Source organism: Chiloscyllium punctatum, chromosome 6 (assembly GCF_047496795.1).
Source record: "Chiloscyllium punctatum isolate Juve2018m chromosome 6, sChiPun1.3, whole genome shotgun sequence".
Taxonomy (NCBI): domain Eukaryota; kingdom Metazoa; phylum Chordata; class Chondrichthyes; order Orectolobiformes; family Hemiscylliidae; genus Chiloscyllium; species Chiloscyllium punctatum.
Window position 1 is genome coordinate 29,554,327 of NC_092744.1, and position 13,386 is coordinate 29,567,712.

The 13,386-nt window shown below is 41.5% G+C and overlaps 1 protein-coding gene across 1 annotated transcript in view; it reads right to left on the bottom strand.

The window, feature by feature from the left end:
- Positions 1-2,080: 2,080 nt before the first annotated feature.
- Positions 2,081-13,386, bottom strand: part of LOC140478819 (very long-chain specific acyl-CoA dehydrogenase, mitochondrial-like) — a 73,778-nt gene continuing 62,472 nt past the window's right edge. Inside the window, exons 17-19 of the mRNA XM_072572229.1 lie at positions 8,275-8,347; positions 4,883-4,958; positions 2,081-2,389 (exon numbers count right to left, since the gene is read on the bottom strand). Coding sequence (XP_072428330.1) covers positions 2,252-2,389; positions 4,883-4,958; positions 8,275-8,347 — 287 coding nt within the window. The 3' untranslated portion in view covers positions 2,081-2,251. The remainder of the gene's footprint in view (positions 2,390-4,882; positions 4,959-8,274; positions 8,348-13,386) is intronic.

Sequence of the window (13,386 nt, forward strand, 5' to 3'; positions counted from 1 at the left end):
TAAATGACTAGTCTTCCCTTTTCAACCAAATATTCATTAAATTGTACCTAGTTAATTATTAAAATCTAGCTCATAAATTCATGCTCCTCAGATTGCAATAACAAAACAACTTATGACATTGCAATGTCTGCCATAACTTCAGAATATCCCAAAGTTATTCACAGTCACTGAACTTTCAAAGTGTCACCACTGTTGTAATGCAAGGCAACCTGACAACCAGGGCAAGATTTCACCAAAACCAATTAAATAAATTACCAGATAATCTGTTCAAGATGTTATTCAAAGAAATGTTGGTCAATACACCAAGAGAACTTCCTTACTCCTCTCCAAATATTGGCAATATGTCTTTTATCACCAGTTAAAAAGACAGACAGGGCCTTGATTTAATATCACTGCTGAAAGACATCACCCCCAATAGTAGAGTACAACATTCATTGCAACAGTATAAACTTAACTTTTTAAAATTTATCACATCAACCGGTCTAGAGATATTATTACAGTCTTCTAGAGCTACTGAGGGACTTGCACCCAGACTTCTTAGTCTAGGAGTAGGGACTCTAGCTCTGCACCACAAAAGCTCCTCATTCACAACCTTTTAGAATGTATGACCCACTTACTCAATAATTGTGTAATCACTGAGCCAAGGCCAAGGCCAACACTTAGTCAGGAACAGGGTTCATATTCTTTCCCAAATGATTTACAATAATGACTCGACACTCCCCTCTTATATAATACATATTATTTATCCAATATCTGGTACTGTACATTGTTTAATTTATAATCTTTTTGTCTATAGAGGAAAAATGAAATAAAATCTCTTTCAGTTATGGAGGGTAGACTTTGGTTGTTAGGTTTCGATAAAGATAATATTACTCACTTGGTACTGTAAATTCAAATTAGAAAGAAAAACTTAAAATGAGCTAAATTCAAAATTATTTTAATTTAGGGTGAGAGCTGAGTAAGCAGCCCACATCTAGGCAGCATGATTTTCAGGCAATTTCAACTCTCAGGCATCACCAGTCATTTGCTCAACCAAAACTTCAATCAGGAATGAAATGGATCTGAGAAAGGCCAATGGCTCTGTTCTCCTGTTTGGATTTCTTCAGGCCACAAATCCTTTTTCTACTTGGCACACCTGTTGTTATTGTATAGGCCACAGGTTGATACATCACAGATTTCCGATCTGCTTTTTCTTAATTAATTTATGTGGACATCATTGGCTGGGCCAGCATTTAATACCAATCCCTAGTTGAAGCCTGCAGTTTGCTCTTCCTCCCGCTAAAGAGCAGATTAGAATAATGATAGTGGGAAGGAGAAGGCCACAGTCTAAAGAACCAACCCTTTAGTCTCCTTGCACAAGTTCAATTTACAGCAAATAGTATGCCATTATGATTTAATGGGTACTGTCAACAAAGTGGCTGTGGTCACTCATTGGAAGAGCTTTCCACCAATACTTGTTTTACTATGTGAAACACTAAATAGTGTCATAAAATTCTGAAACAGAAATTCCTGACATATTAGGTAAAAGTAAATCAGTAGGTAGAATACTCCTTTCAGAACATCACTGCCATATTCCCTTGGGCCTCATTAAATGTGTTTGTGAACCTCCTGATCATGAGGCTGCTGAACTTGTCAAAACATGCTTATTGTTTCTTTAACAGTATGTTAATGCTCCACTGTATAAAGATGGCTCTATAGTATACTCAGGAGGCTCAGACTGCATCAAAGGCTGTTAAGGTACGCTTCATGCACTAATTAAAGCCCAGAATATTGCTGACATTTAACTTCACTATATTACTCATAATGTCAGTCATCCTCATGCTCTGACAGCAAAAATCTCATTGTGGACAAATGTGAAACTTCAAGGATCAAATTTGCAGAAATTCTTAAAAGTGAACTGGCATTATCACAATTTCAAAAGCCTTAATCATTATCATTTGGCTTCATGATTCTCCAGGAAAATAAAGTCAGTAACTGATTAATCACAGACTACGTTTTACCACAATCTTAAAGAGGATACGAATGTCAGAAAAGGGAAAAAGAAATCCATATTCTTGAAAAACAACGATGGACCTGAAGATTGAAGACTGGCTTTGAGGCTAAATTTGCAAAGAAAAACATTTCAATTTCTATTTGACTGATGTTCACAACATATATGGATCTTGTTCCAGAGGGCTCAACACGCATTTATTGTAAGGTGCACCAAAAACATAACTGCTTAAAAAAAAGATGTCCACCAAAGACTCAATGTTTAGAATCCAAGTGGGTGATTTGCTACAACTCCTCCTTTGGTCACAAGCTCTTTTGATATTGTCTTCATGTTGCTGATGACCTGCATGCTGGACTCAGACTTCAGTGCATTCAGATTGTTGGTTATACGAGCAAATGCCTGACATAAAGATAGAAAGTTTGTTAAAATGCTGTATACTTTTTCTAAATAGCATTAAAGTAAACCAGTATGGGCACAGCAAATCTCCACATCTGTTGTAACATTGAATCCTTGTACAAATGTACAAGTTATAAAGCCCTCCAAGTTTGAAGAATAATATTGAATTTTTTCATGTCTGATGGAATAATTTATGGTACTTTGCTTAAGAAAACATTTTTTAAAGTCACCTGACAAAGAAGCTTGTGATTTCAAATAAACCTTTTGGACTATAACCTGGTGTTGTATGATTTCTAACCTTTTAAATTGACAGTAGCATAACAAAAGGAATGATAATTAAAATTAATTTTATATTGATTGCATAATCATCTACTTGCTAGTAGTTGAAAGGTTTTCCAAAACTAATAAACTTATAAGTTGACATTGTGGAGTCAGTTGTCTGGCTGATGCTGTTAGACTCCTGCGGAATCCCAGGCTTTCGGAGTATTGCTGTTTCATCAAGCTCCTTCACCTGATGAAGGAGCTGCGCTCCGAAAGCTTCTGATTTCATATAAACCTGTTGGACTATAACTTGGTGTCGTGTGACTCCTGATCGCTTTTCATAATGATTGCTTTCCCTACGATTTCTTACAAGAGTGAATAGATTTCATTATAAATTAACAAAACGAAGGGTTTGCTGTCACTCTTTGCAAAACCTGCTGTAATCAAATGCTGATTGGCCTGAGGATATCCAGCACGTGTCTAAACCTCACCAGCCTCATTTCAATGATCTTCATTTGTACCTTGAACCTATCCATGACCTTTCCAAATGAAGTTGTGATCATCATTATATAGGGAAATGCAACCACCAAATCACATACACAATGGTCCCAGAAATAAGAAGAATTAGCAACAATATGCTTGAGTAATGCTTATTTGATGCTGATCTCGGAGAACTAAACTGCTCTTCTCTAAAAAGTAGTTTCATGAGATCTTTCAAATTCATCCAAGAGGGTAGGTAGACCCTTCATTTCACAGATCATGTGAATGCTGACCACGGAAAGTGCAAAATTGCTTCAGCACTGTTTTAAATATCAGCATAGATCATGCACTCAAACGTCTGGGGAAAGGTCAAAGCTCATGAGTCTCTTACTCAGAAACAAATAGAATGTTGCAAATCTAAAACAAATACAGAATGTTTGAGAAACTCAGCAGATCTGGCAGCATCTGTGGAAAAATAATGTTTCAAGTTCAGTGAGATTCCTCTTCAGAACTCAAGAAGAAAAACTGAAAAAGAGCCATATCAGACCCTAAATCATCATGCGGTTTCTTTCTCCACAGGTATTGCCAGACACACTGAGTTTCTCCAGTATTCTCTGTGTGTTCAGAAACAAAGTGTGCTGTCACTGAACCAAGACTGACACCTTCAGGTCACTGTGTGTATACAAAAGGGTATTTCCAGCAATAATGATAAAGGCTGACAAATAAACTTGCTCCTCTATGCTACTTTCTCCCCACCCCCACCCCCCTCTCATTCATCTCTCCACTGCAGGCACCCTGCCTCTATTCCTGATGAAGGGCTTTTGCCCGAAACGTCGCTTTTCCTGGTCCTCGGATGCTGCCTGACCTGATGTGCTTTTCCAGCACCACTCTAATCTAGACTCTGGTTTTCAGCATCTGCAGTCCTTGCTTTTACCAAACAAACTTGTTGGTTTAATAGAAAAGTACAATGCAATTGTTACTTAATAACCAGCAGAACAGCAATCCTAAACTTTAAACTGATCTGCACTCATTTCTAGGGGATAATTCAGGAGGTTGAGGATTGTTATTTCATATCCTGGTCGGGACATTTCCTATATTTCAGTCAGTCACCAGCACAATGTAATAAAACAAAGAACAGCAGATATCTGAAAGGAGGTCTGAAACCAAATCAGAGATTGCTAGCAAAACTCAACAGATCTGTCAGTATTTTTGGGGAGAAAGCAGAATTTTGTTTTTAATCCTGGTGACTCTTGATCCACACAATATTCCTTGTATCGATCTGTTCAGTCATCTCTTAACCACATACTTGACTGGAGAACCCCTGATCCATATTCTGCCTTGACCCACAATCACTCTTTGCTGGATGATCATTATTCTCCCATATAACCCTCAAATACTTAACATTTAACAATGTATCAACTACATGAGTCATTTTGAATTCACGATAGAATTTTAAGCTGCCTGTAACTTCCCTTTAAAGGCTGTTAGTGATGTGCAATACGATTCTCAACCCACTCAACAAGATGTCAAAGAGTTCCATGTGTAATGCTAGCAGCTTATTGGTTCCAATCAAATGTTGATCATGAAAGTAAAAAAGGTCATCGGTCACACGTATATGTATTTGACACACACTCTTAGCAATTGTGGGCCAGGTAAATTTCTCCCGCTTAATTGCAAACCCTGCTAGAAAAAAAGAGCATCAAACATTTGGTAAAACTGAGTTTCCATCAGAGAAAAATTGCACAGGAATCATACCTCAAGGCACCACGTTTCACAGAGGACCTTCTCATGTTGAGCTGATGGGAGCTCTTTGTTGAGAGCACGGGATGCCCTAGATTACAAGAGAAGAGTGAATAGATTTCATTATAAATCAACAAAATGATTCTGTCTAAACTATGATATAGATTTAAGGAATTTTAGTTTATCACAAATCTTTACCTAGGAATAAAGGAACAGGATTAGGCAATAAAACATATCAAGTCTGTTGCACCAGAGGAATAAAGTCTTCAACTACTCCATCAAGTGCTCTAATACATCTGAAACAACAGTTGGATAATACTTACAGTCAAAGAAATAGAAGATAACCCTTTACACAAAGTTACAAATTACACAACACCAGGTTATGGTCCAACAGGTATATTGGGAAGCACTAGCTGCTTCATCAGGTGGTTGAAGAAGGAGCAGCGCTCCAAAAGCTAGTGCTTCCCAATGTACCTGTTGGACTATTACCTGGTGTTCTGTGATGTTTAACTTTGTCCACTCCAATCCAACACCAGCTCCTCCACATCATCACCTTTCCATAAAGGTATCATTCTGATGAACCTTTTGTGCAACTATCACACGGCCTTTTGAATAGGTTCTGAACAGAGATTTATAAAACTCTACTAACTGTTATCTCATTCCACTTCAGCCCACATAATTGGTAAATGTTTCAATAGCCTTTTTAATTCTTACTTTTTAAAAAGTTTTTTGTGATTTCTGTATGTGGAGAGAAGGTAGCACAATGGTAATATCACTGGGCAAATAACTATTTTTATTCAATCATGGAATGTGGGTGTCACTAGCTGAACCAACATTTATTGCCCATCTTTAACTACCTGGAGAGCAGTTAAGAGTCAATATGTTGCTCTGGGCCTGGAGTCACATGTAGGCCAGACCAGGTAAGGATAGCCGAGTTCATTCCCCAAAGGGCACTGGTAAATCAGAGGGAATTTTTCCTGACAATCAACATTAGTTTCATGGTCATCACTACACTCTTATTTCCAGATTGTTATTGAATTGAAATTCCACCAAATTCAAACCTAGGTCCCCAGAACATTACCTGGTCTCCTGAAGAAGGGCTCATGCCCGAAACATCGATTCTCCTGCTCCTTGGATGCTGCCTGACCTGCTGAGCTTTTCCAGCAACACGTTTTCATCTCCGAATTAATAGTCTAGTGATAACACCTAGGCCATCACCTATCTTAGAGGCCCAAGCTAATGCTTTGGGGTAAATCCCGCCCCAGCAACTGGTGGAATATGAACACAATCAATAAATTTGGAATTTAAAGTGAACCATTAAGTAATGGTGACTATGAAACTGTTATTTATTTGCCATGACCCAGAATACAAGGGTGATAATAGAAGCTGAAACATTCTTTTCATGTAGTTGAACAGGAATCTCTCTGCATCTTACTGTTTTGAATTGGTATGTATTGGAATAATACGGAGATTGATTCGGAATCTGTTGAGATCCATTTTGAGGTCATCTGCTGTCTGATGCTCTGGTCAGATTGCATTTGGAATATTGTGAACAGTTTTGGGCCTCTCATCTAAGGAATGGTGTCCTGGCATTGGAAGGAGTCCGGAGGAGGTTTACAGGAATGATCTCAGGTGTTTGTCATATGAGGAGTGGTTAAGGATTCTGGGTCTGTACTCAATGGAGTTTATAAGTATGACTAGATTAGATTACTTACAGTAAGGAAACCCACGCAGACACAGGGAGAATGTGCAAACTCCCCACAGTCAGTCACCTGAGGTGGGAATTGAACCCAGGTCTCTGGCGCTATGAGGCAGCAGTGCTAACCACTATGCCACCATGCTGCCCACGGTATGAGGTGGGGGTGGGGGAATCTGATTGAAACTTACAGCATACTGACAGGCCTGCATAGAGTGGACATGGAGAAGATGTTTCCACTAGTAGGAGAGACTAGCACCCAGGAGCACAGCCTCAGAGGGACAAGCCTTTAGAGCTGAGATGAGAAGGAATTTCTTCAGGTAGAGGGTGGTGACTCTATGGAACTCATTGCCACAGAGGGCAGTGAAGGTCATGTTATTAAGTATATTTAAGACAGAAATAGATAGGTTCTTGCTTATTAAGGGGATCAATGGTTAAAGGGGAAAGGCAGGATAATGTGGTTGAGAAACATGTCAGCCATGATCAAATCGTGGAACAGATCTACTGGGCTGAATGGCCTATTTCTGGTCATATATCTTATGGTCATATGGTCAGCTTGGACTTGCTGCACAGCCCAATTTTTAAATTACCTTCTCCTACTAATTTCCCATATCTGACAGTCAAAACATTCAGAGCTGCAAAATGTTATTTTTAAACTTTTGTTTTATTCACTCAAGGGTTGTGGGCGTCACTGACTCCAAATTTATTGCCCATTCCTACTTGTCCTCAAGAGGTTGGCTAGGAGGTAGGTTACATTTGCCCAGAAGGTAGGCTACTCCCTGCAAGATTCCTAGCCTTCAACCTGCTCGTGTAGCCATTGTACCTTTACCACGAACCCAGTTCAGTTTGTGGTCAATGGTAACCCCCAGGATGTTGATAATGGGGGATTTCAGTGATGGTGATGCTACTGAATATCAAGGGGCAAACATTAGATTCTCCCTTGGTGGACATGGCCATTGCCTGGTACTTGCCACTTGGCAAACCAAACCTGAATATTGTCCAGATCTTGCTACATTTGGACATGGAATGCTTCAGTATCTGAGGAGTCCCGAATTGTGTTAAACATTTTCTAGCCATCCAAGTAGTTAAGGTGGAATCAACAAAGCAAAGGTTTGACTGAAGACTTCCCACAAAACAACTCTGGACATTGCTGAAGAAAAGGCTAGATTTTGACAAAGCAATCAGTACTCTTCTTTCCTACAGTATAAATGCTGTTTTTCTTTTATTTGTCCTGATGAGTGCATGTTGAAAAGCTTCAATAAAATGGGTCTTTTGTCAGTGATACTTAACTTATGTGAAACCAAATAATTAGTTGGATTAATAATATAGCATGTTCATTTATACCCTGAATAATTAAAGTATTTTACACCAAGGGAGATCATGTTTTATGATGAGCAACATGGACATTATTTGGCAAGTGATGAAATGGTCTATTTAAGTATAAAATCACACAACACAGGTTATATTCCAACAGGTTTAATTGGAAGCACTAGCTTTCAGAGTGCTGTTCCTTCATCAGGTAGTTGTGATGAAGAAGCAGCACTCTGAAAGCTAGTTCTTCCAATCAAATCTGTTGGACTATAACCTCGTGTTGTGTGATTTTTAACTTTGTACACCCCAATCCAACACCGGCATCTCCAAATCATGACTATTTAAGTATATTTAAGTGCATTATTCTACGACAAAATCAAATTATATTTCAGGAGTTTACCTGGAGATGACCACAGTCATGGCATAAATATCAATTGCTGCATCAGCAACTTTCTTCAATAAAAACTGCTGATCTGAAAAACAAGTTATCAAGAATGCAACCAATGACAACAATAACTTCAGCATGCAATTTTTTTTTATTGGTTCATGTGATGTGGGTACCACTGACCAGGCAAAAAATTATTGCTATCTCTAATTATCTAGAGGGCAGCTAAGAGGCAACCGTATTGCAGTTTAGCAGATATGGTGCTGGAAAAGCACAGCAGTTCAGGCAGCAGTAAAATCGACGTTTTGGGCAAAAGCCCTTCATCAGGAATACAGGCAGAGTGCCTGAAGGGTGGAGAGATAAATGAGAGGAAGGTGAGGGTGGGGAGAAAGTAGCACAGAGTACAATAGGTGAGTGGAGGAAGGGATGAAGGTGATAGGTCAGGGAGGAGGTTGGGGTGAATAGGTGGAAAAGAAGATAGGCAGTTAGGATAAGTCACGGGGACAGTGCTGAGCTGGAAGTTTGGAACTGGGGTGAGGTGGGGGGAGGGGAAATGAGGAAACTGTTGAAGTCCACATTGATGCCCTGGGGTTGAAGTGTTCGAGGCGGAAGATGAGGTGTTCTTCCTCCAGGCATCAGGTGGTGAGGGAGCGGCGGTGAAGGAGGCCCAGGACCTCCATGTCCTTGGCAGAGTGGGAGGGGGGAGTTGAAATGTTGGGCCACAGGGCAGTGTGGTTGATTGGTGCGGGTGTCCCAGAGATGTTCCCTAAAGCGCTCCAGTGTAGAAGAGACTGCATCGGGAGCACCGGATACAATAAATGATATTGGTGGATGTGCAGGTAAAACTTTGATGGATGTGGAAGGCCTCTTTAGGGCCTTAGATGGAGGTGAGGGAGGAGTGTGGGTGCAGGTTTTGCAATTCCTGTGGTGGCAGGGGAAGGTGCCAGGATGGGAGGGTGGGTTGTAGGGGGAGGCGTGGACCTGACCAGGTAGTCACGGAGGGAACGGTCTTTGCGGAAGGCGGAAAGGGGTGGGGAGGGAAATACATCCCTGGTGGTGGGGTCCGTTTAGAGTTGGCGGAAATGTTGGCAAATGATTTGGTTTATGCGAAGGTTGGTAGGGTAGAAGGTGAGCACCAGGGGCGTTCTGTCCTGGTTACGGTTGGAGGGGTGGGGTCTGAGGACGGAGGTGCGGGATGTGGACGAGATGTGTTGGAGGGCATCTTTAACCACGTGGGAAGGGAAATTGTGGTCTCTAAAGAAGGAAGCCATCTGGTATGTTCTGCTATCTCACTCCACCCTCCTCCCTGACCTATCCCACTCCACCCTCCTCCCTGACCTATCACATTCATCCCCTCCCCCACCCACCTACTGTACTCTATGCTACTTTCTCCCCACCCACCTCTCATTTATCTCTCCACCCTTCAGGCGCTCTGCCTGTATTCCTGATGAAGGGCTTTTGCCTGAAACATCAATTTTACTGCTCCTCGGATGCTGCCTGAACCGCTGTGCTTTTCCAGCACCACTCTAATCCAAAATCTAGTTTCCAGCATCTGCAGTCATTGTTTTTACCTAGTTTAGGAGATGTAACCATAATTGCCCATTTTTTGTTCTCTCATTTGATTTTTTTGGATTGTGAAATTTGACTGAACAACCACATTCAAATGCATGGTGACCCTTAGGTTAAACCATCACCAAACTTCTCCCTCTAATGGTCAGATCAGAACATAGCCACTTTACAATGTTTACTTTTGGAATGCTTGAATATCTAAGACCCCAATTTTAACTTGAACTGTGAATTGTGCATTTGGAGAGCCAAGCGAATGGAAAGGCTTTCTGAAATTCCCAAGATATGGCAACAGAGAATGAAACCTATCTTTAAAAGGTGCAGTCTTTCTTTAAGCGTAGGTCCTGAGGTGGTCGACCTCATATTGTACAGTGAAGATGGGTGGGGCTTCCCATTCACTGTTGTGATTGAGTAGATAGTACGATCATTCATATTCACATCTGACCCGGAGGCAAAAATTGCCCAGGTCCCACATTAACCATGTCAAGAAGATTTTCCACCTCTCCATGTGCCCAATTTATGTTCCAAATTAAAATCTGTGGTCTGAGCTCTTTGAACAGATGTCATGGCCTGAATTTTCCGAGCCCCTAAACTGCACACGCAATGGCAAGTCAGTTGGGAAAATATGGTGAGATCGTATAAACTATATTTTCCATGTTCAGAAAACAAAATCCAATTTTCAACCCAAGGCTTGAGCTGAAAGACAGAAGTCTCACTAGTGAGTGCCGAGAGGCCTATTTAGATCTGTGTATATTTTATTAGTACCTAATCTCATCTCATTTATATCCTTCAATTCTGAGGAAGGGTCACGCGACACGAAACATTAACTCTGATTTCTCTCCACAGACGCTGCCAGACCTGCTGAGCTTTTCCAGCAATTTCTGTTTTTGTTTCTCATTTATAGCATCCACAGTTCTTTTGGTTTTCATTTATATGCAGTTTGCTATTCTCCCACTTCAGGTCTCTCTCTGGACCAGTAGTTCCCAATATCTCAGGGTACACCTCTTGGGTAGCCATCATCTGTGCTCCATGGAGTTTGACATCAGAAATGCACCAGCTTCACCATTGCAACATGGCGCATCCCTGACACAGTTAAAAAAAAGAGTATTCACTTCAACACTGCACTTTGCAGTGACCAACACCTTGCCTTGTACTGTTGCTGCTGGGCTACTTTAGGCACAGGGACAAGCATACATTTATAGACTGGAGCAGAGTGCACCTTAGGGCTCTTTGTTTCAATCACTTTGCACCTACTTAAATGCTCACCACATCTCTGCTCAGCCTTCTGCGCATTGCTACATCATTCAGAACTTACAACTTCACAGTACCCTTGTCTTGTCTTGTCTCTTTGTGCAGACACAAAGCCAGGTAGCTTGTCATGCTTGTCAGCAATGATCAGTCAAAGGAGTGGACATGTTGTTGTATTCCATAGGCATGATGGAAGGGAAAGCTACTCTTCAGACAGGGTTAGAACATCATGTAGTGCTAAGAATGGATGAAAAGTGATCAACTATTTACAAATATGATAATTTACTTACAATGAAGTTTCACACGTGCTAGATTCATGCTCAAAATGTTGACTTTTTCCTTTGCATCCCACTACATCTAGGTGCAGCCTTGTGCTTTTGCAGCCGGAGTTCCTATACTGCAACCTCCCTATAGTCCAGCTTCTTGCTCTTGGAGTTTTGGGGCAGCTAGCGATCTGAGGGGTTGCTCGTAGCTGAAGGGCTTCAATATGCTGAGAGTGACCAACCCAGGTGCAGACTCACCCTCTTTGGGTTAAACTCCCATCAGATGTTGGACTGTAGGCAACGTGAAGGTGGAGTGGCCGGGTATTTTGGAGGAAGTCTTCCTGAGAGAAGACTTCTGGAGATCCTGTAAGTGGTTCCTTCTTTGACCGGGTTCACCACTGATTTTCTGATGGAGAAGAGGCATCCGGAGTGAGATCAAGGTCCCTCATCATCCTGTCAGCTTGCTGATGGTGCTGAGCATGATTGGGTGCAGTGATGGAGTGCCAGTCTGTGCAAACATCCAGCTGTTATTGAGTGTGCTGCACCTGGTCTCCTGTTCACGGAGACAACCAGGCAGCACAGCACAGAAGGCACTGATGGACTCCTCCAACTTTAGAGTGCTTGCTGAGTTGTTCTGATAAACCTGCCTGCTGTCCCTTAATCTTCTTGTGCAGTTAAGTTACAAATGGCTGACATGAGGTCCTCTCCTGCCTGGGGATAGGCAGGTGAGTAGTCTCTGAGCACCAGTGACCTGGGACATTTCTTTTCTGGCCTTCTGCAGACACACGTCAGTGATAAGACTCACCAGAATGTGCTCCCAAGTCTAAATCTAGGTGACATGACCACTGAGGTTTCAGTAACTGAGCTGGTGGAGGGTGCAGGTATCAGCCTTGCTGATGATTCCTCTCAGGGATCTGTAGCTTATCCTCCCATGAAGAGGGACTGCACTCTTCATGGCACACAGCACGTATGGCAGATGAATTCATGGCAAGGTTGGGAACATGGGACCGGAGTATCATAGTTATTACAGAAACATGGCCCATGGATGGACAGGACTAGTAGCTTCATGTTCCTGGGTATAAATGGTATAGGAGGAATAGAAAGGTGGGGTAAGAGAGGAGGGGGTATGGTGTTTTTGGTTAAGGAAAACATTACAGTTTTATTTCATAAAGATATTCCTGAGAGAAAGTTCAGTGATGTTATATGGGTGGAACCATGAAATAAGAAAGGGATGACCACCTTATTGGGATTGTATGAAAGCCCCCGAATAGTCGGTGGGAACTGAGAAGCAAATATGTAAGGAGATTTCAGATATCTGTAAGAATAATAGAGTTGTAATGGTAGGGGATTTTAATTTTCCAAACCCAGATTTGGAATGTCATAATGGAGGTGTAGTGGACAGCAAAGAATGGGATATTGATCAGATGGGCCAATAGACTGATGAGTGGCAGATGGAATTTAATTTAGATAAATGTGAGGTACTCCATTTTGGAATACCAATCAAAGCAGGACTTAGACACTTGATAGTAAGGTCCGACAGAGTATTGCTGAACAAAGAGATCTTGGAGTGCACGTTCATAGTTCTTTGAAAGTAGAGTCGCAGGTAGATAGGATAGTGAAGAAGATGTTTGGTATGCTTTCCTTCATTGGTCAGACCATTGAGTTTAGGCATTGGCAGGTCATGTTACAAGTGTACAGACATTGGTTAGGCCACGTTTGGAATATTGTGTGCGATTCTGGTCTCCTTCCTATTAGAAGGATGTTGTGAAACTTGAAAGGGTTCAGAAAAGATTTACAAGGATATTGCCAGGGTTGGAGGGTTTGAGCTATAGGGAGATGCTGAATAGGCTGGGGCTGTTTTCCCTGGAGCATCAGAGGCTGAGGGGGCAGAACCTTATGAAGGTTTATGAAATCATGAAGGGCATGGACAGGATAAATAGACAAGTTTTTTTCCTGGGGTGGGGGAGTCCAGAATTAGAGGGCATAGGTTTAGGATTAGAGGCGAAAGATATAAAGGGGACCTAAGGGGCAAATATTTCATGCAGAGGGT